The sequence below is a fragment of the Pan paniscus genome, chromosome 11, assembly GCF_029289425.2.
Source record: "Pan paniscus chromosome 11, NHGRI_mPanPan1-v2.0_pri, whole genome shotgun sequence".
NCBI classification, from domain to species: Eukaryota; Metazoa; Chordata; class Mammalia; order Primates; family Hominidae; genus Pan; species Pan paniscus.
Genome location: NC_073260.2, coordinates 15961907 through 15986635, shown reverse-complemented (window position 1 = coordinate 15986635; position 24729 = coordinate 15961907). Strand labels below are relative to the sequence as shown.

Sequence of the window (24729 nt, the reverse complement as noted above, 5' to 3'; positions counted from 1 at the left end):
TAATTCTCCCAACAGCCTATGAAGTCAGCTCTGATACCCCCAGTTTACAGAGGAGGTAAACGAGGCCCAGAGATGGCCAGTCCCAGAGCCAGGCAGCCCCAGAGCCAGTGCTGGGATTTCACAGTACACTGTGCTACTTGCCTAGGCAAAGTCACGTCTCTTCTCTGTCTCTACAAAACGAGGACAAACTGGCTCACTCCGAGCGCTGGTATAAGGATTGGAAGAGAATGCAGTGAGCGGTTCCCCACCCCAGGTTTTGGCATGGAACCCCCAATTTCAAGGGAAATTTTAGATGGAAGCCCATGAATAGTTAAGAGTAAAATTGTTAAAAGTGGCCTGTTTGGGTGGCAAGTGGGGAACCCCACCTGCTCTGTCTCCCCCTCACTTCAGGAGGTAACTCCCTGGAACTGTGCTCTGAGCCCAAACTCTCAAGGGTTGGTCAGTGCCAGGCACAGGGTAGGTGCTCCGTCCCTGACAGCTATTGTTGCAATTACTGTTATCAAAATTATGTCTTTTAACCTCAGAAGGTAAACATTTTTGCAAAAGAGTATGCCAAATTCTTCTGCCCAAAAGAGAATTTCACCCTTTCCTGATGACTGAGTGAGTGTCTGCAAGCCTCCATGGTTATTCAGCCCTACCCTTGTAGGGTAGAGCCTTGGGGCCCAGGGATATTAGATGAACGATTTCTTCCCCTATGCTAGAAGTTCCCACACCTTATGAGATCTTAGATCGCTTCTTAGAAATATTCTGTCTCTTGATTTGTTGGGACAGGGAGCTTCCCCAGTAAATGCTTCTTTTTTTGTTTGTGGTTTTTCGTTTTTGTTTTGTTTTGTTTTGTTTTGTTTTAAGAAAGGGTCTCACCCTGTTGCCCTGGCTGCAGTGCAGTGGCAAAATCATAGCCCACTGTAGCCTCGACATCCTGGGCTCAAGCCATCCTCCCACCTCAGCCTCCCAAGCAGCTGGGACTACAGGGACCCACCCCATGCTTGGCTCATTTTGTTTTGTTTTCATAGAGCCAGCGTCTCACTATGTTTGCACAGGCTGGTCTTGAGCTCCTGGCCTGAAGTGATCCTCCCACCTCAGCTTCCCAAAGTGCTGGGATTACAGGTGTGAGCCACTGCACCTGGCTTCAGTAAAACACTTCTCATCAGTTGTTGGCTGTTATAAACAGGCCCATTCTAAGTGCATGAAAGGTAGGAGTTACTAATGAGTGAGGCCTGAGACACAGTGGGATTACTGACAGCTGGGTTCTGGATAGACGGGGAAGATTGCCTGCTCTACCCAGGCTGATATTGGAAGCTGTATTCCTGTGAAAACCTTTAGAGATTTTTTTTTTCCCTGGGTGAGGCAGCTGTAATGTACTAAAGCGACAATATGTGAGTGGCAATTTAGGGTTTGTAAAGTGGAAATTTCACATGCATTGTGAGATGTGGACCTCTGGGAAATCAGGAGCTGATCTGATTCTTCGTCTCAACCTGGGCAAAATTATCAACCTCTCTGAGTTACAAAAACAGAAATTTTCTTAATGGCACCCACCTTTTCTGGTCTGAATCAAGTATAACAATGTAATAATAGATGCACAGGCCCAAGCACATAGTACACACTCAGTAAACAGCTGGGTCCTCCTGCCCCTCCCCAGGACAGGGCAGCAGGTCGAAGGGGAGGGGCAGGCGTCGGTTAATCCCTCCCTGCCAGGTCGGCCCAGGCAGCCTGAGGTCAGGAGGGATTTGTAAAGATAAGCACAGGCCCCTCGTTGCCCTGGCAACAGGCCCCGCCCCTCCAGCCTGGCCCGGGGAGGGGGGACAGCCCCTCCTCCGCCCTGCTGCCCTCCACACCCCGCCCCTCCTTGCCTCTCCTGTCTGGCCTGGGCTATCGTGGCCTCCTAGGCTCACTCCTGGAAGACAGAGACAACCTGAGGTCAGCGGTTCCCACACCTAAAAGTGAAAGGAATCCCCCAGGAGCAGGTTGCGATGCAGATTCTCAGGCTTAGGGCCCAGTGGTTCTAAATTTGGGGTCTGGAGTGGGTTCCCGGAATCTGTATTCTTAATGTGGGCCCGTGATTCCGGGAAGCTTGGAGTGAGGCCCCGGGTTTGGATTCCAGCCTCCCTCGGGTTGTGGACTGTGAGGCTGCTTCCAGTCTCCTTTTCCTGAGCTGTAAAACAGGCATCATAGTCCTATCCACCTCGGAGGTAAATGCCAAGATCAACCGAGATGACACATGAAAGATGGCTGTCCCTCCCAGGCAGGACTGTGGCACTATTGCATGCCTCCCAGGACGGGCAGCTCCTTCCCTTCCTGCCTGGCTCTGACTGGAGAAATTCCTTCCTCCCATGGGGTTGGACTCTGTCTCCCGGGCTCTGTCATTTAGAGCCCATCTGCTCCCACGGTCCTGGGAAGATCCCTTGTGACAAGGCACCTCCCCCGCCCCCCAGGATCCTTTCCCCGGTGCTGCCTCCCCAGCGTGGTCCCAGCTGCTCTGAGATAGGGGGCAAAGCTTCAGATTGGATGGGCGGGGGGGGGGGGGGTTCCTTGCACTGCACAGGTGAGGGACAGTGCTCTGGGGGAATTAAGCGAGGGACCTGTTGGCGCTGGCAGCCGGGGCCCTTTACCATGGGTTATGAGTGCTGCACCCTCCTGAGCAGTGCTGGCCACACCCAGTCCCAGGGCTGTGCCCTGCATCACCTTGGTGAATCCTTTCAACACCTCCACGAGATGGGCACTTTTTGCACCCCAGATACAAACCAGGACTGCCCGATGCCCCAAACCTGTGCCCTTTCCTGGGGGAGCTGGAAGGATGCGGGTCAGGCCACAGGACAGCCCTGCCTGGAATGCGGATGACGCCTGAGAGGCTGCCAGCCTTATCTGGGGGGCTTCACCAGAGTGGGGGAGGGAAGGGTGCAGGGTCTGAGCTGTTCTGGGGTCTGGTGAGTGTCTAGATGACAACCTGGGTGGGGGAGGGGCACCTTTGGGAGCTCTGGGTGGGGGTGGGGGGAGGAATGGAGGCTGTGTCTTCTGGAGGCTCTCCTCCCCCATCCCTTACCGAGTTCTTACCAAAAGCAGCCCTTGACTGCGGTGCTGAGGAGTTGAATAGTTCGGCATTTGATGAGGGGATTCTTTTATGATCTAATTTTCAGACTGGGAAACGGAGGCTCTGTAGGAGAAATGACTTACCCAGGGTCTCATAGCTAGGAACTTTCTGAGCTGAAATTGAACCCAGGTCTGTTTCACTTCAAAGCCCAAGTTCTCACCGGGGCATTGTGGTGACAAGGCTCTCAGGAAGGCAGGAGGAGAGGAAGGGGGATGAGGATCTCTGGGCGTGACTTCCAAGCCAGTTGGTGACCCTCTGTTAGAGCTCTGGTGCTGGAAGCATCATGGTGGCCAGGGGCAGGTGTCCGTGAGCCATCTCAATACCTGCTCTGTACCACGTGACCTTGGCCAGGCCGGCCACTCAGGTGTTTGCTGATGGGGGATGAAATTAGGGCCAGGGACCCTCTAGAAGTTCCTAGGCCAGTGGCTGGCAGGGGGTGGGTAGTGATGTGGAGAAGGGGTAGGAATGAGACCAGCGGAGCACACGATCCCTGCCTTTGAAGTTGTCCACCCAACCTCCCGAGGTTGAGGTCGGGCCCATCTCCAGTTTCACCCAGGGATGGAGTTACCAGACCCCTGGCAGAAGAGGTGGAGGGGGCAGTGGGAGGAGCCTCACCCTCTGGGGCCTCCTTGGATGGATGGGGCCTGCAGGAGGGAGACCCCTCCCCAGGTGGAGCTGAAATAATCCAGATAGACCTTGAAGCTTGTCCCAGCGAGCACTAACTTGCTGTGTGAAGTGGACAGGGCTGGGCAGGCTCAGCAAGCCTTCACTTTCTTTCCTGGGCCTCCTTTTGCTGTCTGGTGCAATGGGCATGATGGATACTGCCTCAAAGGGGGACTGCAGGGACAAGACAGTGGAGGGAAGCTCACGGGGCTCAGGGAACCTCTGCTCACTAATCCTGCCCAGAAGCCAGACATCCTTGGTGCTATTTCTCTGCTATATAGGCTCTCCTAAAACCGTTCCCAGTTCTGGGTGCAGATGTGTGCAGCTTACTGGGACCTGGCTTGCAGACCCCCGGCCCTCTGTCCATACTGTGCAGGCAGAGATCCACGTTGCTTTTGGGGTCTGGGGTGGGCCTGAGAGGGTGGGGAGGAGATTGTCCTTGTAACCTCTGCCCACCCTGCCCAGCCAGTTTCTTCTTTCTACAGGGACGGTGCCTTCAGAGCCCCCCAGTGCCTGTGCCTCAGACCCGTGCGCTCCAGGGACCGAGTGCCAGGCTACCGAGAGTGGTGGCTATACCTGTGGGCCCATGGAGCCCCGGGGCTGTGCCACCCAGCCATGCCACCACGGCGCTCTGTGTGTGCCCCAGGGTCCAGATCCCAATGGCTTCCGCTGCTACTGCGTGCCGGGTTTCCAGGGCCCACGCTGCGAGCTGGACATCGATGAGTGTGCATCCCGGCCGTGCCACCATGGGGCCACCTGCCGCAACCTGGCCGATCGCTACGAGTGCCATTGCCCCCTTGGCTATGCAGGTAACAGCCTGGGCCGCCCTGGGAGGAGGTCTGTAATGCAGATCGCATCAGCTGCTCAGAGTGTAAGCATCATGGCTTCAGCTTTGCCTTTCGTGTAGGGACGCCCCCAGGCATCCGGGCAGCTCTAGGGTATATCCTCTTGGTCTGACTACAGAACTGATGCCTGGCAGCTCTAGGTGAGAGTATGTATGTGCGGGTGCTGGCGTGGTGTGTGGCGTATCTCAGGCACTCGGTAAATGTGATTTCAGTCCAGCCTAGAGTTCAGTTTGGCTGCGGGGATGGAATACCCCTCATTCATCTCTGGCAGTGTGAACCTGCCTGGCGTGACTTTAATGAGGATGCCCAGATAGACTTTCTAGCACTTCAGGCCTGTGCCAAGCTGTGCCAAGCTGTCATGTAGACGCTGTCTACACGACAGTCACCATCAGCTCATTTGAACACTCCTGATGTGGTCTGGAGTGCAATGTGGACCCCTGGCCCCTGGGTCTCCCCCAGAGTTCTAGCATAGACATACAAGGTCTCGTTCAAACTGTAGTGTTGACGTACCCCAGGGATCGCTGCTGTCTGGAGTGGGATAATATATACCTAAGTGCTCAGAAAAGTGACTGGCACTGAGGGTACCTTCTCCAGAGTGTGGCCCGTCCCAGGCCCACCCATGGTCTGAGCCGAGAGCATCCTGGAGCGGCTTCCCAGAGAGGCCTGAAGTTGGGAAGGAGGGCACAGCTGGGGACAGGGCTGGGAGCGAAGCTGAGTCCAGGGCAGAGTCTGAGTCTGCGGTGTAGATGCTCTGGATCCTACTTCAATCCTGAATTCAGACAACTGTACTCTGAGGGCAGAGGGCAGTTTGAAGTCACTTCAGAGCAAGAGGTACAGATTGGGGGGCTGGGTTCCAGGGCAGGGGGCCTACAGCGAAGAGATGGCAGCTGATGAAGAGAGATTTGGGAAGCTGGTTCCATGCATCTTTCTCATCGTTCCAGTGTCTCAGCGTCTGGGTGTATGAGTGTACATGCCAGTGCAGGTCACATTCGTCCATGTGTCTCCTAGTTCCAAGTTCTGTTTTGCATCTGTAAAGATCTGCCAGTACCTGGGGGTGTCTGCAGTCTGAGTGCATGTGTGGGCAGTGGGTTGTTCGGGCAGTGGGTTGTGCAGGCAGTGGGTTGTGCGGGCAGTGGGTTGTGCGGGCAGTGAGTTGTTCGGGCAGTGGGTTGTGCGGGCAGTGGGTTGTGCGGGCAGTGGGTTGTGCATCCGGATGTGTAGCACTCACACACTTCGGGTGACTCTTCCTGGGTAAGCTGTGGATGTGAGTGGGGGCAGCATCTGCCGTGACTCATTCTCTCCTCTTTCCATTCCAAGCCGGGTGGGGGAGTTTGGGATTTCCAGACAAGGCCTGGCTCCCCCTGGCACAGAGGGTGGGATTGGGGATGGGGAGGGAGGAGGGAGGGTCATGGGAAGGTGGGGCCTTGTTTTGTGCTCAATGAACTGAGAAGGGGGAGGGTTCCAGCTGGAGTCAGCTGGGCCTCTGGCCCCGCCTTGACCAAACCCACTTAGGGGGCAGGGCCTGCTGGAGTCTACAGTGACACGTGAGTCCAGGATGATCTCAGGCAGCGTATCTGAAACCCTGGGACTCCCCATCTCCCTTCCTCTTCACCCTCACCCTGGGAGAGCCACTCAGCTGTCTTGATTCGCCCAGTACTGCGAGGGTTCCGGGGACTTGGTACTTTCAGTTCTAAAACCAGGACAGTGCAGGGACACTGGGAGGAGTGATTACCCTACTCAAGCATCTCCTGCCTCTCTGGGATCTGAAAGCCACCAGAGTGGGCCTTCTAAAAAGTAGGTAGGGCCAGGTGTGGTGGCTCACGCCTGTAATCCCAGCACTTCGGGAGGCTGAGGTGGGTGGATCACTTGAGGCCAGGAGTTGGAGACCAACCTGGCCAACATGGTGAAACCCCTTCTCTACAAAAAAATACAAAAATTAGCCGGGTGAGGTGGCATGCACCTGTAATCCCAGCTACTCTGCAGGCTGAGGCACAAGAATCACTTGAACCCGGTGGGCAGAGATTGCAGTGGGCTAAGATTGCACCACTGCACTCCAGCCTGGGCGACAGAGTGAGACTCTGTCTCAAAAAAATAAAAAACAAAAAAAACCCAAAACAACTAACTAAAATGTAGGTGGGACCAAGTCACTTACCTGTCTGAAACTTTCAGGATGGACCCAGAGGTTACCTGGTCCCCAAGGCACTGACACCTCCCACCCGACTCACCTCCACCACCCTCTCCCTTGCTTCCAACACTCTAATAACCCCGCCTAGGGCATCATGGCCCTGCCCCTAGTGGAACTTGCCTCCTGCTGCAGTCTCTTTGGAATCCACCTGCTGCCCACAGTCCCCTATCTGAATCCTTCAAAAGCCTCTTCTTCTAGGAAGCCTTCCCTGAACAGAGCAGACCCCGGCTATTGCTTTCCCAAGACCCAACCCCTTTCCTTGTTGAACTTGGCAACATCACCTAGCTCATTTAGGTAATTACTGGCTGAATCACCCCCCACCATGTCCTGGCCTAGACTGCTGTGAGCCCCATGAGGGCAGGGCTGTCTGTCTCGTTTCTCTCCCTGCGGTTGCTGGCGTGACCCGTCCCCCACCCCCCAACCACCACCACCACCACCACCCGGCTCTGAATGAATGAATCCACGAGTCTCTAACTCTGGAGCAGGCCTGGCGCGACCTCTTCCGCCCTGCTCTGGGTGTCCATCCTGCACCCTGTGTGTCCCCTGCCCTGTCCAGGCGTGACCTGCGAGACGGAGATGGACGAGTGCGCCTCAGCGCCCTGCCTGCACGGGGGCTCGTGCCTGGACGGCGTGGGCTCCTTCCGCTGTGTGTGCGCGCCAGGCTACGGGGGCACCCGTTGCCAGCTGGACCTCGACGAGTGCCAGAGCCAGCCGTGCGCACATGGGGGCACGTGCCACGACCTGGTCAACGGGTAAGCGAGCGGCAGGGCAGGCGGCCGGGGCGCCGGGTGCCCGAGGGCGGGGAGGCCAGGCGCGGGGCAGAAGGGGCAGGCGCGCGCTCAGCTCCGCCGGTGCGCCCTCCCCAGGTTCCGGTGCGACTGCGCGGGCACCGGCTACGAGGGCGCGCACTGCGAGCGGGAGGTGCTGGAGTGCGCATCGGCGCCCTGCGCGCACAACGCGTCCTGCCTCGAGGGCCTCGGGAGCTTCCGCTGCCTCTGTTGGCCAGGTGTGTGCGTGCAGGTGCGCGGCCTGCGGGGGGAGGGGTAGGTGTGCGCCTGTGCGGCCTGGGGCGGTGGGGCAGGTGTGTGGCTGTGCGCGAGTGAGTGCCCGCTGGGTCCTCGGGACCAGAGTGTGTGTGTGATTGCAACCTGTCGGAGCCTCAGTTTCCTGATCTACAAAATAGGGCTGATCGTAGCGCCTGCTCCTGGGGTTGCTGCAGGGAGCTCGAAGGTGCGACACCTGGGAAGCCCTTGGGGAGGGCCTGACAGCTGCAAAGGGCTCAGTAATTAATGCTAGTAATAGTAGTAAGACTAGGCCGGGCGCGATGGCTCAAGCCTGTAATCCCAGCACTTTGGGAGGCTGAGGCGGGCGGATCACGAGGTCAGGAGTTCGAGACCAGCCTGGCCAACATTGTGAAACCCCATCTGTACTAAAAATACAAAAATTAGCCGAGCATGGTGGTATGTGCCTGTAGTCCCAGCTACTCGGGAAGCTGAGGCAGGAGAATCGCTTGAACCTGGGAGGTGGAGGTGAGCGGAGATCATGCCGCTGCACTCCAGCCTGGGCAACAGAGTGAGATTCTATCTCAAAAAAAAAAAAAAAAATTAGTAGTAAGACTAGTAATAGCAGTAATAGGCCACTGCTGCTGAAGGCTGCCGTGGTCATTCCTGCTGCCCTTAGTGTGTCCCTCCCTCGCCATTCGTGGCTTATTCCGAGCTGCGGTCCCTTGCTGGCCCTCGCTAGCCTGGTCATAGTGAAGAGGTGCTGCCCGGCACCCTGTGAGACCTGATGTCCGTGTGTGTGTGCCCCCAGGCTACAGCGGCGAGCTGTGCGAGGTGGACGAGGACGAGTGTGCATCGAGCCCCTGCCAGCATGGGGGCCGATGCCTGCAGCGCTCTGACCCGGCCCTCTACGGGGGTGTCCAGGCCACCTTCCCTGGCGCCTTCAGCTTCCGCCATGCTGCGGGTTTCCTGTGCCACTGCCCTCCTGGCTTTGAGGGTGAGCCCCTGCTGGGGAAGCGGTCAGCCCATGTCCAGATGCCCAGGGAGGGATCTTGTGCCCACCCCCCCACCCCACACCCGAGTCTGCCCCCTCTCTTGGACTCAGTCTCTCTAGCTATAGAATGGACCCTCTCAGCCCCTGCCTGGCTCTGAGGGTGCAGGTGGGACCCACAGCTGGGCCTCTTACAGGAGCCGACTGCGGTGTGGAGGTGGACGAGTGTGCCTCACGGCCATGCCTCAACGGAGGCCACTGCCAGGACCTGCCCAATGGTTTCCAGTGTCACTGCCCAGATGGCTACGCAGGTGTCTGGGGTGGGGTGGGCCCTGGGACCATCAGAATTGGTGGTCCTCAGGTGAGAAGGTCCCTTCTGTCTGGATGTGTGGATTGATGGGGTCAAGGAGATCAGGGAGGAGGTGGGTATGGGGGCCCAGGTGACCGCTGAGGGTGGCTGAACTGGGACTCGCTTTGGAGGTGAGACTGGGGCTCAGGAGTGTAGTCCCGGCAGCTGGGGCCATAGTGGGCTGAGGTTGTCTGGGAGAACGTGTGGAGGGATGGTCTTCAGGGAAGACGGAGGTGGTTCAGCCAGGACAGAGAAGGAAAGGGGGGCTATTGCAGAGAGTTAGGGGGCAGCATCTGTAGAAGGATGACTCTGACCTTTGGGGAGCTGGGGCCTGTCAGGCAGGAATTGGGGGTTCAGAAGTCTGCCTCTGCCTTGGGTACACGCAGATGCACAGACACAGGACCCCGGTGAGCCCAGGGAGCTCCACCGCCAACACTGAACGTCCCTGCCCCCTCTGGAATGCCTGCGACACCTCCCTCACACCCGCCCGCATTCCTGCTGGGGCACACTGCCTCCTCCCCCTGGCAGGCTCCTGGGCACAGGCTCCTCCACCAGGGGAAAGAGATGGTGGTCACCTCTTCCCCTCTCTCACTCACCTGAAGATGGTGGGACTCAGTGTCCCCCAGCCCGGGACGGCTGACACTCCTGGGGGTCCCGAAGGCCCATCCACTGCCTCCATGGGCCGAGGTTCCCCAAGTCCTGCTCTAAGAGCCATGGCCTCCTGGGTACCTGGCACACAGTGGGCCCACACAGCACGTCTGGCCTCTGGGAAGCATTTGCTCTGCATTTTGTTTTTTCCTTGCCACAGCCCCTTGAGGCAGGGGTTTAAAACCCCATCTTACAGCTGAGAGGATGAGGGGGTGTCATCCCCCAGGTTCACCACTATCAGCGGGAACCCGGCTCCTCTCCCAGTTGAGCTCACTGTTGGGTGACAGGGAGGGCAGACCTCTGAGGTCAGAGCCAGGGAGGGGGGACCCCAGCTGCAGGGCTGGGCTCTTTGCCCATCCTCCCTCCCTTTAGGCCATGCTGGGCATGGGGGAGGCCAGTGCCTGGCATTCCTGAGCAGGCTCCGAAGGAGGCAGCTGGGCCAGGCAGGGAGCTCTGCCCCCTCCCCACTTCCCCAGCCTCAGTGCCCGCCCACCACTCTCAACCTGTCTGGAGGGCATGGCAATGGAGCCGGGGGCTCTGTGGACCTTCCTGGGCCACCTGTGGCTCCTGGCAGGTATGGAGGAATGTGGGCCCTGGGCAGGGGGAGGTTGGTGGGTGGTGGTTCCTAGGAAGAGGCTGTGGTGTTTGTGAGCTGATCGAGGCTGGGCTTCAAACCCTGGTGACTTCTCTGGGCCTGGGTTCCTCCAGCTGGGATGTGGCTCTGGCTGAGCTACAGTGGGCTATGGCTTCTGGACCCAAGCTGGGGCCTGAGCACTTGAAGGGATCCCTAGAGGGAGGATGAGGCAGCCCCTTCACTGCCAGTGTGGGGGCGCTGGGGCAGAGGGACTGAGGGGTTAGAGCCTGGGGGGCCACTCAGAGTGCCTTGGGTACGTGCACTACCCCACTAGCTCCTCCATGCCATCACTCTGTCCATAAAAGCCATGCCAGGCCCTTTGCTGGGCACCAAGGACATATTCAGGTCCCTGAAGATCTCAGCTGAGTAAACACTTTTAATACAGGGTTCTGGGGAGCTGTGCCTGGGACTGCAGAGTGACACAGTAGTTTGAGGTTGGGAGTTAGGGAAAGCCTCTGGGCCCTTTGAGTTTGGGCTTTGCAGGATGAGTAGGAGTTTGAAAGGAAGGGTAAGGGTGAATGAGGCATTCCAAGCAGACAGAACAGTATGAGCAAAGCCCCAGAGTCAGGACTTTGCAGGAAATGCTCGGAGGAATGGGAAGTTCAAGATTTGTGGGAAGCAGGATTGAGGCTTGAGAGCCTGGTAGGACCCAGCCCATGAGGTTGTCTTAAATGTCAGGGTGAGTGATTGGACTTTAGGCGGCAGAGGAACCCGGCCTGGCGATGCTTTAGAAATGGACCTCTGACTACTGGTGGAGATGGATGGGAGAGGGCTTCTGAAGGCTGGCGAACTGGGGGATGCGGGATGGTAGCCCAGACAGCTGGTAAGGCAGGAGATGGGGGGTGGGAGAAAGGGGGCATTGGAGAATGTTTAGGAGATTAAATCTACAGGGCCTGGACACTCACCAGACATGAGAAGGGAAGGGGCATCTTGGCTTCTGGCCTACAGGGGGACTTGAGGGGACCATGAGAAATCCCTTGGGAATTGGTTTGGCTGATAGGTACTGAGGTCCCCATCGTAAGAGGCATGTAAGTTCTGGGTCAGTACTGTGATTCTGGCCCCAGACATTACTGAACCTTGGCTTTGTCTCTCCCAAAGGGCCGACATGTGAGGAAGACGTGGAGGAATGCCTGTCGGATCCCTGCCTGCACGGCGGAACCTGCAGTGACACTGTGGCAGGCTATATCTGCAGGTGCCCAGAGACCTGGGGCGGGCGCGACTGTTCTGTGCAGCTCACTGGCTGCCAGGGCCACACCTGCCCGCTGGCTGCCACCTGCATCCCTACCTTCGAGTCTGGGGTCCACAGTTATGTCTGCCACTGCCCACCTGGTACCCATGGACCATTCTGTGGCCAGAATACCACCTTCTCTGTGATGGCTGGGAGCCCCATTCAGGCATCAGTGCCAGCTGGTGGCCCCCTGGGTCTGGCACTGAGGTTTCGCACCACACTGCCCGCTGGGACCTTGGCCACTCGCAATGACACCAAGGAAAGCTTGGAGCTGGCATTGGTGGCAGCCACACTTCAGGCCACACTCTGGAGCTACAGCACCACTGTGCTTGTCCTGAGACTGCCGGACCTGGCCCTAAACGATGGCCATTGGCACCAGGTGGAGGTTGTGCTCCATCTAGCGACCCTGGAGCTACGGCTCTGGCATGAGGGCTGCCCTGCCCGGCTCTGTGTGGCCTCTGGTCCTGTGGCCCTGGCTTCCACGGCTTCGGCAACTCCGCTGCCTGCCGGGATCTCCTCTGCCCAGCTGGGAGACGCGACCTTTGCAGGCTGCCTCCAGGACGTGCGTGTGGATGGCCACCTCCTGCTGCCTGAGGATCTCGGTGAGAACGTCCTCCTGGGCTGTGAGCGCCGAGAGCAGTGCCAGCCTCTGCCTTGTGTCCACGGAGGGTCCTGTGTGGATCTGTGGACTCATTTCCGTTGCGACTGTGCCCGGCCCCATAGAGGTCCCACGTGCGCTGATGGTGAGGAATAAGCCAGGTGGGAAGGCAGCACCTAAGATCTGCCTCCCTCAGCCTGCAGGCCTCACACCTGGCACCTTCTCTCCCTGCAGAGATTCCTGCTGCCACCTTTGGCTTGGGAGGCGCCCCAAGCTCTGCCTCCTTTCTGCTCCAAGAGCTGCCAGGTCCCAACCTCACAGTGTCTTTCCTTCTCCGCACTCGGGAGCCCGCTGGCCTGTTGCTCCAGTTTGCCAATGACTCCGCAGCTGGCCTAACAGTATTCCTGAGTGAGGGTCGGATCCGGGCTGAGGCGCCGGGCAGTCCTGCGGTAGTGCTCCCTGGGCGCTGGGATGATGGGCTCCGTCACCTGGTGATGCTCAGCTTCGGGCCTGACCAGCTGCAGGACCTGGGGCAGCACGTGCACGTGGGTGGGAGGCTCCTTGCTGCAGACAGCCAGCCCTGGGGTGGGCCCTTCCGAGGCTGCCTCCAGGACCTGCGACTCGATGGCTGCCACCTCCCCTTCTTTCCTCTGCCACTGGATAACTCAAGCCAGCCCAGCGAGCTCGGTGGCAGGCAGTCCTGGAACCTCACTGCGGGCTGCGTCTCCGAGGACATGTGCAGTGTAAGTGTCTGGTGGCGGTGGTGGTGGTGGGGTGGGGGGTCCTTTTCCCAGGATCTGTCCTGTGTCACCGGGGCTTAGTGTGTCCTTTTGCTGATGAGGAAACTGAGGCTCAGGAGGTGAAGTGACCTGCCCAGGGTCCCACTACAGGAGGGTGGCAGGGCAGATTTACATCTGTCTCTTCAGCCCAGCTGCTCCTACCCTCTGGCGGTCCCCATGTCTCCCCGAGCTAGTCCTGGTGTGAGAGAGACACCCTGACCGAGATAGAGAGCTGCCTGAGCCTTTCTGCAGGAGCTACTTGGGGAGCAGGACACGCTTTTGATCATAAACAGAATTCCACCAACCCTGGAGTTAGAACAACTTGGGCATGAATTCTGGTTCCTCTCTTTACTGGCTGGGTGACTCAGGCAAGTGGCTTTGCATCACTGAGCCTCAGTTTTCTCATCTGTAAAATGGGGATCTTAGCGACTTCCTCTCCCCTCGTTTGTGAGGAGATACTGTGTCTGTAGTAGGTGCTCAGCGAAGAAGCACTGCAATGCCAGTTATGGTGGGTGATGCTCACTGCAGTCCTGAGCCAACCCCTGCCCTGCCTCTCCCACAGCCTGACCCCTGTTTCAATGGTGGGACTTGCCTCGTCACCTGGAATGACTTCCACTGTACCTGCCCTGCCAATTTCACGGGGCCTACGTGTGCCCAGCAGCTGTGGTGTCCCGGCCAGCCCTGTCTCCCACCTGCCACGTGTGAGGAGGTCCCTGATGGCTTTGTGTGTGAGTGTGTGTCCTGGGCAGCTCCCGTGCTGGGTGCTGGACACCTAAGCTGGTTAGATCCCATCTGCACTCTCAGGGCTTGTAGGATACTGGTGGACCAGGCATGCCAAGCCCCAGGGCAGTGTGGCGGGGCCACCGCATGTAGAGGGACAGAGTTTCTGGAGAAGGTGAGCCTGTACTGGGCTTCAGGGCCAGACTCAGAGCCACAGGGGGAAGGATATTTTATGGAGTGGCATAGCATGTGCCAAGTCCCTGAGGTCTGCAAGGACAGTGGAAGTTCAAGGGGGTGAGCAGGAATGGGGTGGGAAAGTTGGTAGGGGCTTTGAGGACACACAGCTAGGCGGCTCTGACTTTATCCCAAGGACAGCGGGGAGCCTCTGGAGGGTTTTAAACAGGAGAGGGGCATGACCAGATCTGCATTTTACAAAGATGACTGGCTGCAGTGAAGGGCAAGCTTCGGCCATGAGGTGGGGCAGCTTCACGGAGAAGGGAAGGGGCCAGATTCTGCCAGGAGTTGCTGTTGCCTGGCTTGTGACCTGGAGGGTCGCCTAGGCATCACGCCCCACCCCCCAGCACTGGCCGGGAACTGCTCCTCCATGGGTAGGAAATACATTGGGAGTAGAAGTGAGGGTGGTGGGGGCGGCTGCAGTTTCCAGGATTAGATGATAGGTGGGTACGTGTGCCCCACCCCAAGTAAGTGGCTGTCTGCCACTCGCTGGGGGAAGTGGGGAGGTGGCATTTCTGGAGAAGGCTCCGTGGGCTATTCCCTGAGGCTCCTTCTCTCCGCAGGTGTGGCGGAGGCCACGTTCCGCGAGGGTCCCCCCGCCGCGTTCAGCGGGCACAACGCGTCGTCAGGGCGCTTGCTCGGCGGCCTGTCGCTGGCCTTTCGCACGCGCGACTCCGAGGCCTGGCTGCTGCGTGCCGCGGCGGGCGCCCTGGAAGGCGTGTGGCTGGCGGTGCGCAATGGCTCGCTGGCGGGGGGCGTGCGCGGAGGCCACGGCCTGCCCGGCGCTGTGCTGCCCATACCGGGGCCGCGCGTGGCCGATGGTGCCTGGCACCGCGTGCGTCTGGCCATGGAGCGCCCGGCGGCTGCCACCTCGCGCTGGCTGCTGTGGCTGGATGGTGCCGCCACCCCGGTGGCGCTGCGCGGCCTGGCCAGTGACCTGGGCTTCCTGCAGGGCCCAGGTGCTGTGCGCATCCTGCTGGCCGAGAACTTCACCGGCTGCTTGGGCCGCGTGGCGCTGGGCGGCCTGCCCCTGCCCTTGGCGCGGCCCCGGCCCGGCGCGGCCCCCGGCGCCCGAGAGCACTTCGCGTCTTGGCCTGGGACGCCGGCCCCGATCCTCGGCTGCCGCGGCGCGCCCGTGTGTGCGCCTTCGCCCTGTCTGCACGACGGTGCCTGCCGTGACCTCTTCGACGCCTTTGCCTGCGCCTGCGGCCCGGGGTGGGAGGGCCCGCGCTGCGAAGCCCACGTCGACCCCTGTCACTCCGCCCCCTGCGCCCGTGGCCGCTGTCACACGCACCCCGACGGCCGCTTCGAGTGCCGCTGCCCGCCTGGCTTCGGGGGCCCGCGCTGCAGGTGGGACGGCTGGGCAGGCGGGTGGGCTGCGAATGCCCCCTGGGGCTGTGGTGGGGCAGAGAAGTCTGCCAGGTCTGTTGGACGAGTCGCTTCCCTTCCCTGGTCCTCATGTCCTTATCTGTGACATGAGGAGGACAGTTTAATTTGATAAATTTCCTGATAAAATACAGATCAAAACACAACCAGTTAGCCTGGAATTTCAGATAAACAGCGCTGTGGTCTGGGGCTGGGAGCCGCCTGCCGCTTACACGGAGGTTCATCCCTATTGGTGGCTGGTTGGGGTGGAGGGAGGGGGTCAGGCTTTGGCGCTTCCCTTATTCATCTCGCAGTGGCTCTCCCGGGAGCCCAGCGTGTGGAAGGGGATCTGGCTGTGGCCTGACCCCTCCCTCTCCCCTCAAGGAATGTCCAGGCGTTGTGTTTAGGAGCTGCTTTTGTTCAGAGTCCTTACACTTTGTTGTCCTGAGTCCTCTGAGACTCTGGAAAGCGAGTGACAACCCTGTGTCCCTTCCCTCCCATCAGGGACCTCAATCCCATGACCGATAGAGGAAGGCCCTGAATTCCATACATGAGAACACAAGCTCAGGTGGCCCACGGTCACAGCGCTGGGGAGGGCAGGCCCCAGGTGTCCTGCACCCACTCCAGCCTCTGCTCTCTCCCCAGGTTGCCTGTCCCATCCAAGGAGTGCGGCCTGAATGTCACCTGCCTCGATGGCAGCCCATGTGAGGGTGGCTCTCCCGCTGCCAACTGCAGCTGCCTGGAGGGTCTTGCTGGCCAGAGGTGGGTCTGGGGGCCTGGGAACTGTGAGGAGGTCCAATGAATGTGGAGGGCTGTTCCTCCAGCCAGGGTGGGGCGGGGGTCCTCGCCCACCTTCTCACCCCTCCCTGGTATCACAGTCACCATTGTCACTTGAGTTTCCTTCCATGACTCGCAAGACCATCCTCTGTGATACAGACTGCTGCTGGGCAGTGGTTGCCTGGTGGCAGTTCTGGAAACCCAGCCTCAGCCCGCCTGTGGGAGACCATAAAAGTGCAGATTCTGCGCCCTGCAGACAGTGGCGTCAGCGTCTGGGGCACCTGCCTTCACACAGGCTCCCGTCACCCTAATGGGATGAGAGTCCTTCTCAGTGACGGCTGCTCAGGTGGTCACCTGGCAGGGCCCAGCTGGGCAGGAGCAGTGCATGGGGACAGTGGATGGATAAGCTCTGATGCTTGCTGAAGTGGGGATGGGCAGCAGAGCAGCTGGGAGCACAGGAGGCAGCCATGGGGGAAGCCGCTTTCTCAGCCCCCCTCCCTCTCCAGGTGTCAGGTCCCCACTCTCCCCTGTGAAGCCAACCCCTGCTTGAATGGGGGCACCTGCCGGGCAGCTGGAGGGGTGTCTGAATGTATCTGCAATGCCAGATTCTCCGGCCAGTTCTGTGAAGTGGCGGTGAGTGTTGTCAGGGGTGAGGGGCCGTGGACGTGGCCTGCTGGGCCCTTGGTGAGATGCTGCTGGGGAGAGAGTGCAGCACCATGGGGCTGTTCCTGGGCCACTCTGTCATGGGGTGGGGCAGTGAGAGGAGCCTCAGGTCCCTTCCACACCCCCCACACAAGAGGCATTTCCACTGCAGGGAGAGCTTTGGGGGCTATCACCGTCTATTGACAAGAGCACAAGGCTCCTAGCTTGGGTCAGGGGCTTCCCCAGAGTGCCCAGGGCAGTGGCAGTGAGGACAGATGGTCTCTGCCAATCCAACCAGGACTCAGGGCCAAGAGGATGTTGGTGTTCTGGGATTTAGGTTGGTGAATCCAGGAGACTCATCTCCAGGGGTTTCTGAGCCAGTGTCCTGAGTAGGAAGACACGGAGGGGCAGGGGGCCTGGGAGTCTGCACTGGAGCAGGCTCGGCCTGCTGTGCAGGCTGGCCCCAACCCCGGGTGGCTCAGCCCAGGAGGAGCCTGGACAGACGAAGGCAGCAGGCGCTGGAGCTGTGAACCTCCCCGCCACACCCCTTCCTGGGGCGGGGTGGGGGGAGTGGGTGCTGGCGAGGAGAGGCTTGGAAGGGAAGTCTGGGGAGCAGCCTTGATCTCCACAGGCTTCTGGCAGCCTGGGTCATAAACCACAAATCCCCTCCGCTTACGGGGAATGTTTCCTTTCAAGTTGAACTTTTACAGCCTCTGGCTTCCCCACCCAGCCACCTCCCAGGGCAGGGGGAGGAAATGGCTTTACAGCTCCTCCCTCAAAATGTCCAGCGGTGGAGGCTGGCAGGACCCTCTCAGGACCAGAGGAACTTTCCTGTCTAGTTTTAGGACCCAGGTCACAGTGGGCTGAGAAGCCTGGAGGTACAGAGTGAGGCTGGTGAGTCCCAGAGCCCATGCCTCTGGAATCCTCGCATCCTGGGACTTCAGAGTCCCAGGCATGTAGAGGCTTTGATGGGGAATCCTGGGAGCCTGTGACTGGAGACACCAGGGAGGTTTGCTGGGCTCCCCGAAGCCTGGGCCGAGGTTCGCAGGGACAAGCTGTCATAACAGCCCCTCGGCCCCCCTGCCACCCTGCCCCCGCAGGTGGGCCCCAGTGGATTCTGACCTTGCTATTGTGGCAGGGGGCCGCTCAGCCTGCCCCTGCTCCTGCTCCGCCTCATCAGACCCTTGTAGGTTTCTGTGAAACCCACGCACCCTGCTTTGCTCCTGCCGGGTGTTCAATAAATGCCCATCTCTGTCCTTCTAGCCAGAACTCCTTTGTTGTACAGGACTCCTCGAGCAGTGGCTGTGACAGGTGGTTTCCTGGCACTTGCCTGCACACCCCTGGGGCTAGGTCTTCACCGCTCCCAGGGCAGCCTGCTCCCAGCTCTGATTTTCTCTGAGTAGGTCCTTGTGCTGTGCTCTCTGCTCTCTGAGGGCCCCGGCGTCCTCCCCTTCTCTGCGGTCTTAGGCCTCGGTGTCGTGTCTCTTGCAGAAGGGCCTGCCCCTGCCGCTGCCATTCCCACTGCTGGAGGTGGCCGTGCCTGCGGCCTGTGCCTGCCTCCTCCTGCTCCTCCTGGGCCTCCTTTCAGGGATCCTGGCAGCCCGAAAGCGCCGCCAGTCTGAGGGCACCTACAGCCCAAGCCAGCAGGAGGTGGCTGGGGCCCGGCTGGAGATGGACAGTGTCCTCAAGGTGCCACCGGAGGAGAGACTCATCTAGGCCGGCCTGGCTGCCGGCACCGGCACCTGGAGGTCCTGAATGGTTTCTACCTGGAGACCCAAGGAAGCTGCTTCCAGGGCTCGGGACATTGCTATGGAAGTGTCCCCTTGGCTGGCAGCCTCTGCCTCTGCCCCATCCTGGATGGAGGACGAGGGGAGCAACTCAGGGAAACAGAGGCCTAGAGAGGCTGCGGACTTCTCCATCCCACCCTCGGGGTTCCGCCTGGGCAGGTGTACGGCTGTGCGTGGGAGGGCACACGTGGGTTCACATAGTGTGTTCAGGAGTGTGTGTATCTGGAGGAGTGTGTGTGTGTGTGTACCTGGGCCTGTGTTAGTCTGCAGATGCTAGTGTGAGTGTGTCCTGACATGGCTCCAGGGCGTGTCTGCTGTGTTTACTGTGTGTCTATGACTGTGATGGGTGTAGCTGATCCCAGGAGGTGGCGGCTGCGCCATGGGGTCAACCATTACAGTCCTAGGGCAGGGGCGGCCCAAGGCTGCATGTTCTCCAGGAGGCCAGGCCGGGGTTGCCCAGGCACCTCCTTCCCCGCCTCTGGGGGCTGCTCCTGCTGTGGAGGCAGCTAGGAAGTCAGGGAAGGCCACTAGCAGAGGCTGAGTGGGCTTCTGGCTCCTAGAACAAATGTCCCTTCGGGCAGGTCTGTCTGCCAGAAGCCAGAGCCAGTCATGCGAGGGAACCACAGACCCACCCGCCCCCTCAGCCGGAGCAGCCCGAGGGAGCAGAGGAGGGGTTGCCTGGAGCTTCCCACCCTGCTGTGGTCATTTGTCAAAGGGAGAAGGCACCCACTGCCTACCTCACAGGGCTGTTGTGAGGATCAGAGAGGACGACAGTGGGGAAAGAATCTGGAAGTCTTCAACTGCCGTCTGATGGGAAGTACCGTCTGGGTGTCCTTCTGGGATGAGGATGACAGAGCAACCCTTCTCCTGCCCTGAACCCCCCCAGCTCACCTGACCACCTCTGGTTCTCCAGCTCCGGTCCTCCCTAGCAGCCTGGTGAGCTCACTCCTTCCCCTGATGACTGGTTGCCTCTACACAGACTCGGCGAGAGGACTTGAAGGAAGCCCTCTGGGTTGTCTGCTGAGTACAGGGGCTCAGTGAACACTGGCGCTGCCTCTGAGTCGGGGCTGGGCCTGCAGAGGCCGACTCAGAGGAGACTCTGCTGCTTGCTCCCAGCCCCTTCCCCGGCGATGCCCATCACACTGTGACCTCCCATCCCTGAAGGGCACCTGCCTGAGGGCCTGGCCTCCTTCCAGCTTCATGGACCTGGAGATGTGCCCTTTCGTCCTTCCTGCTTCCCAGGCCAGTAGATCCGTTTACACTTTTGGGTCGACAGTCAGCTTTTCCTTTCGGTTTTGGCGGGTCCCAGAGGCATGGGTGTCCAGTCCAATGTGGGGAGCCACGTGACAACGTGGGGGACTGGGACATGGGACTGGGAAGTCAGCAGACGCTGGGATAGAGAGGGCCCTGAACACCAGGCTCAGGGGCTTGCTTGGTCCTTATCCTGTAGGAGGTGGGACCACCTTTCCCTGAACTTTCTCTACAACCCTTGGGAAGGTGGGGAGGAGGCGGCTGGTTCCAGGGTCAGTTTACTAAGTTAGAGATTTGGAAAACCTGTGTCAGCTGTAACTCCTAGGATATTTTATGTGGAACCTAACATGCAGATGAAAGCTGGCTATCCCCTGTCCTCTTCCTGGCTCCTGTGGGTTCGGGTGCCTGTTTTATTTTTTTGGTTTTTTTTTTTTTTGAGATGGAGTCTAGCTCTGTCACCCAGGCTGGAGTGCAGTGGCGAGATCTCGGCTCACTGCAACCTCCGCCTCCCAGGTTCAAGCAATTCCCTGCCTCAGCCTCTGGAGTAGCTGGGATTACAGGTGCCTGCTTTTAGTAGAGACGGGGGCTTCACCATCTTGGCCAGGCTGGTCTTGAACTCCTGACCTCGTGATCCACCTGCCCCGGCCTCCCAAAGTGTTGGGATTGTAGGTGTGGGATGACAGGTGTGAGCCACCGCGCCCGGCCCACGTGCCTGTTGTTTTCAGCCTGTCAGTCCTGCAAGTGGGGGCATGGTCAGATGATGGGCGAGTCGGAGGGGGTGGGTGGTGTGACTGGGCATGTTCCACGCTCACTATGGGTGGTCGATTGGTCTGCATTCCCCCGCCCGCCTCCCCGCAAACAAACACCAGCGTCCAACAGAGGCAGAGTCCCAGGCTCTGTTCTTGCTAATGAGAGACCTGTGGGGGCGACTTGCCAGGTGTCCCCTTGAACTCCTTCCTGGCTCCTGGGTGCCCTCAACGTCGTTGGTGGCCTGCATTCTGCCCCATGGCCCCCGCAGGGCTGAGCAGGCCTGTTGCCAGCCCAACCCCGTGCCTGGTCTGTGAGGGGCAGAGCATGAGCTGGCTTAGAGCCCTGAGTGGGCACCGGCTTGGGAGGGTGCGGGGAGTTGACTCCTTCCCTAACTGCTCTGCGCCTGGCCCCTGCCTCTACAGGAGCAGGTGGTGAGGATGGCTCCGGGCCCATGTGGGGCCTCCCTGACCCAAAAGCTTCAAGGACACGGGGATGCCAGCCTCTTCCCCAAGATGATTTTATTGAATGCACACAAAGTTCATCCTTGGGTTTGCAAAGTCCCACAAGTGAAGAGGCAGCAGTGCTCATGTGAACATGGAGCGCTCACCCCAGCCCCTCAGCACAGCCAGGGGGCCTTGGGGTACACACCCTCCTTCCCTGGGGCCACCAGCACCTCCTCTGCCCTATCCCGGATGGGGCCTGGGGGTCTGCCCAGGGAGTGAAACTGGAATCTATGCTGAAACACCTAAGTGCCCGCGAGGTGCCCCCATGGCCCAGGAGTGACACGGCTCCCCCAGCAGCCAGAGCCCATTCCTGAGCCAGACAGGTCACGGTTGACCCAGGAAGAGCCATGTGCCAGGACGGCCGCCAAGCCTCACTGAGCATGTGCAGCAGTGGCGGCCTCTCAGACATAGAGGGGGCTCCCTGGGTGACATCTCCAGAGACCCCTCAGACACCCCTGGGTAGACTGTGTTTGACCCTTCACCAATAGGAAATGAGAGCTTGGGTCGAAATGCTCACAATTTCCTGCGTGTCTCAGATGGTTGTTTTCTTAAATGGTCGGGCCATACTTTAAACTTGGTTTATGGAAATGAATCCATTTCAAGATTCATCAAATCAATAAGGTAAAAAGGAAAAAGATAATAAACATTCAATCTAACTAACTTTGGTGACGTTGGCCTCAGGAATTTCTGTGCTGGCCTGGAGCTCTGGGCAGGTGGGGAGGGACTGGCTTCTAGCCCTCCTCCTGCTTCCCCGAGGCAGAGACCAAGTTTGTCCTTTCTACCTGGCCCTGGAGCCTTCTCCAGGGCCTGGAGGGCCACTGCCTCGTTCCAACCCAGGAAGGCCAGCTGCCTTCCACATCAGTCTGAGGCATTCAGCTTGACCTTTTTGGTTGAAATCTGGGTCGCAGCTTCTCAGCTTTGCCCACAAAGCTCCAGATGACAAGAGGCTGAGCCCCAGCTTTGACAGTGAGGGGAGTACCTGGAGGTATCAGCGTGCCGTGCCAGAGCTGGATGAGGGCTGGGGGCTCCTCCCAAAATACTCAGATGGGGGTTTCCATTTTCCTTCTATAAATCAAAGTTGCTGGTGCTCGCAGCCCCCGTGCAGGGTGGCTGGGGCTGTGTATCACAAGGCAGCCCAAGACCCCCTGGTCCCCAGATCCTCCCAGGTCAGAATCAACTGAAGTTTTGGGGTGAAGACACAGGAAAGAACGTGTGTTGTATATTGCTAGAAACAGTCTGGAAGTGCCCCACCAGGTAAATCCTCCAGCCCAGGAGGAGTCCTAACTTCAACCCCAAGCCACCCATGTCTCGTGCAGATGAGCTCAAACTGGAGAGTAACCCTGTCACCTGTGTCCGAGGAGGTGGGCGTGCAGGGCCTGGCTGTGGAGGAGACAGGAGAGCTGGGCTCGGAGGGGAGGCCTTCGGAGCCTCTCGGGACACTTCCAGGGGGAAGGTGGGTAGGACTTGGTCTGGAGCAGTATCATCATTGGCCCAGCTGACCTCTTTAGTGCAAAACCTAATCAAGGGTGCCGAGGAGGGGCAACCGCGGGGTGGGATGGGCACTCAGGAACTGGGTTGATTCCCAGGCTGGAACTGGTGCCATTCCCCAGGGCCAGACCTCAGAGATGGGCAGTGTGGAGGGGAGGAGGGGGCAGCAGAGAGGGGTCCCATCCCTTCCCACCAGCAGAACCTGGGCAGAGAGAGAGTGGCGGGGGAGCCTCGGAACCGCAGCAGTGGACGGACCCTCGGGCCTCGGTGCATCCCCCACCCTCAGGGCCCGGCTCACTCGAAGGTCTCCCACTGCTTCCTGAGCTGCTCCACCGAGTCTGGGGCCGGGGCCAGGGCCGGACTCGGGCTCACGTCTTGCTTGGTTTTCTGTAACAAATCCTCAAAGGGGTCTCTGGCCTGTTGAGGAGCAGAGGGCTGCAGTGTTGGCTCCAGGCCTTGAGGGGGCCTGGGAGGCAGAAGCGGGGGGTCTCCAGGCCTCAGGGCCAGCCCCTGCTTGGTCTCAGCAGCCCTGGCACTTGAGCGGGCCAGGGGCAACGTTCGGATCCTCGACGGGGCAACTGCTGGGGGACCCAGCGGCTGTAGGGGGCTCGTGTGGGTGCCCATGGGCATCTGGCCAAAGAGGTTGGGCATGGAGAGGGCGGAGAGGTTGGGCTGAGACCTGTGAGGGGCACAGAAGCCAGCACTGGACAGCAGGAGGCCGGATGCAAAAGCCGGCCCCAGGGAAGCTGGAGGGGCCCCGAAAGGCCCGGCTGGTGTGGAGACCAGGGGCAGGGTGGGTGGGGCTGCTGGCATGGATGGGACAAAGGGGTTGAGTGGTGGCTGTGGGAATGGGGTGGGTGTCCCCGCAGGGGGGAAGCTGAATTGGGGGGTGAATGGGGTGGCTACATTCGGGGTGGCGGGGCGTGGCGGGAGGGTGCTGCCTGACCAGGCTGTGCTGAGCGGGTCCAGGAGGGCGAGCAGGGCGTCACTGCTCGTGCCTGCAGCCCCGGGGCCAGGGCTGAGCGGCTGGAGCAGTTCAGTGGGGCCTTGGGAGACAACACCAGGCGGGAGCCCTGGACTCAGGGCGGCTCGCCTGTCCCGATCCGTCTGCAGCCGCTCTGAGAAGTCACCAAGTGCGGCGCCGGCAGCCTGGAGCTTGGCCGGGCGGGGAATGGGCGGTGGAGGCACGATGCCCAGCTCTGGGGTCTTCCTGCCTTGGGGCCGGGGGATGGTGATGCTGCCCAGAGTAGGGGTGGGCACCTCCTCCTTGTCACTGGGGTTCAGGATGCTGTCCCGGTTCTGGGGCCTTCGAGGCAGGGCCAGGGAGTTCCCGAGCAGGGCCGAGGGCTTCTCAGGGGAGGCAGCTGGGGGCTTGCTGGGGATGGCCATGTCGTCCTGGCCCAGGCTCCAGAGCTTGTTGTACGGGTGGGTAAGCTTCAAGGCCACTGTCACCCCGCGGCTCCTCTCACTCCCGCCCAGATCCAGCCTCTGTTGGGAGGGAAGGAGGGCGGCAGTGGCCACGGGCTGAGTTGGGACGTGTGTGTGCCCATTCCCACGCCACTTGTGCGTGCTGATGTGTGCCCATTCCCACACCACTTCTGCGTGCTGATGTGTGCCCATTCCCACGCCACTTCTGCGTGCTGATGTGTGCCCATTCCCACGCCACTTCTGTGTGCTGATGTGTGCCCATTCCCACGCCACTTCTGTGTGCTGATGTGTGCCCATTCCCACGCCACTTCTGTGTGCTGATGTGTGCCCATTCCCACGCCACTTCTGTGTGCTGATGTGTGCCCATTCCCACGCCACTTCTGTGTGCTGAATGTGTGCTGGGCCTAGTTGTGTGGCTGATCAGCTCCTCGGACTTGGAACAGCTGGGGGCTCCCCCAGGTTACCAGCAGAGGACCCACGTGTGCTGGGACTCCAAGCCTGTGCTCCGGGAACTCAAGACAAAGCTCTCGTCCCTTTACGCCAGTGGCGGTTGCCAAGGAGTTTTAGGAAAGTGACTCCAGCTACTGGCTGGCCCTTTTTACTTTTTAGATCGCAGGCACCCGCAATCACCTGTAAGCCCGGGAGGGCGAGTGAGACTCAGGGCCTGGTAGGAGGCACCTTGGCTGGGGAGGAAGGAGGAGGCCAAGTTGGAGTCCTGGCTCTGCCACTTGCAAGCCACACGGCCCGGGCGCCAGTCCCTTTCTCCTGGCCCAGG

At 59.9% G+C, this 24729-nt stretch overlaps 2 protein-coding genes across 13 annotated transcripts in view; one reads left to right on the top strand and one right to left on the bottom strand.

Moving 5' to 3' along the window:
* The window catches only part of CRB2 (crumbs cell polarity complex component 2), a 37131-nt gene extending 16779 nt beyond the window's left edge, over positions 1 to 20352 (top strand). For 3 of the 7 annotated variants that reach the window (XM_055117626.3, XM_055117629.3, XM_034929015.4), the window contains exons 2-13: positions 4237 to 4560; positions 7338 to 7533; positions 7648 to 7787; positions 8594 to 8779; positions 8971 to 9084; positions 11503 to 12375; positions 12465 to 12973; positions 13572 to 13737; positions 14527 to 15313; positions 15974 to 16090; positions 16612 to 16738; positions 18239 to 20352. In XM_055117626.3, the coding sequence (XP_054973601.1) occupies positions 4237 to 4560; positions 7338 to 7533; positions 7648 to 7787; positions 8594 to 8779; positions 8971 to 9084; positions 11503 to 12375; positions 12465 to 12973; positions 13572 to 13737; positions 14527 to 15313; positions 15974 to 16090; positions 16612 to 16738; positions 18239 to 18463 (3764 nt within the window). In that variant the 3' untranslated portion in view covers positions 18464 to 20352. The other 4 variants (XM_034929016.3, XM_055117630.1, XR_008954442.2 and 1 more) reach the window with 3 other exon arrangements.
* Positions 20353 to 21035: 683 nt separating this feature from the next.
* The window catches only part of DENND1A (DENN domain containing 1A), a 542810-nt gene continuing 539116 nt past the window's right edge, over positions 21036 to 24729 (bottom strand). For all 6 annotated transcript variants that reach the window (XM_063594216.1, XM_063594214.1, XM_034929018.4 and 3 more), the window contains one exon: positions 21036 to 24014. In XM_063594216.1, coding sequence (XP_063450286.1) covers positions 22821 to 24014 — 1194 coding nt within the window. In that variant the 3' untranslated portion in view covers positions 21036 to 22820. The remainder of the gene's footprint in view (positions 24015 to 24729) is intronic.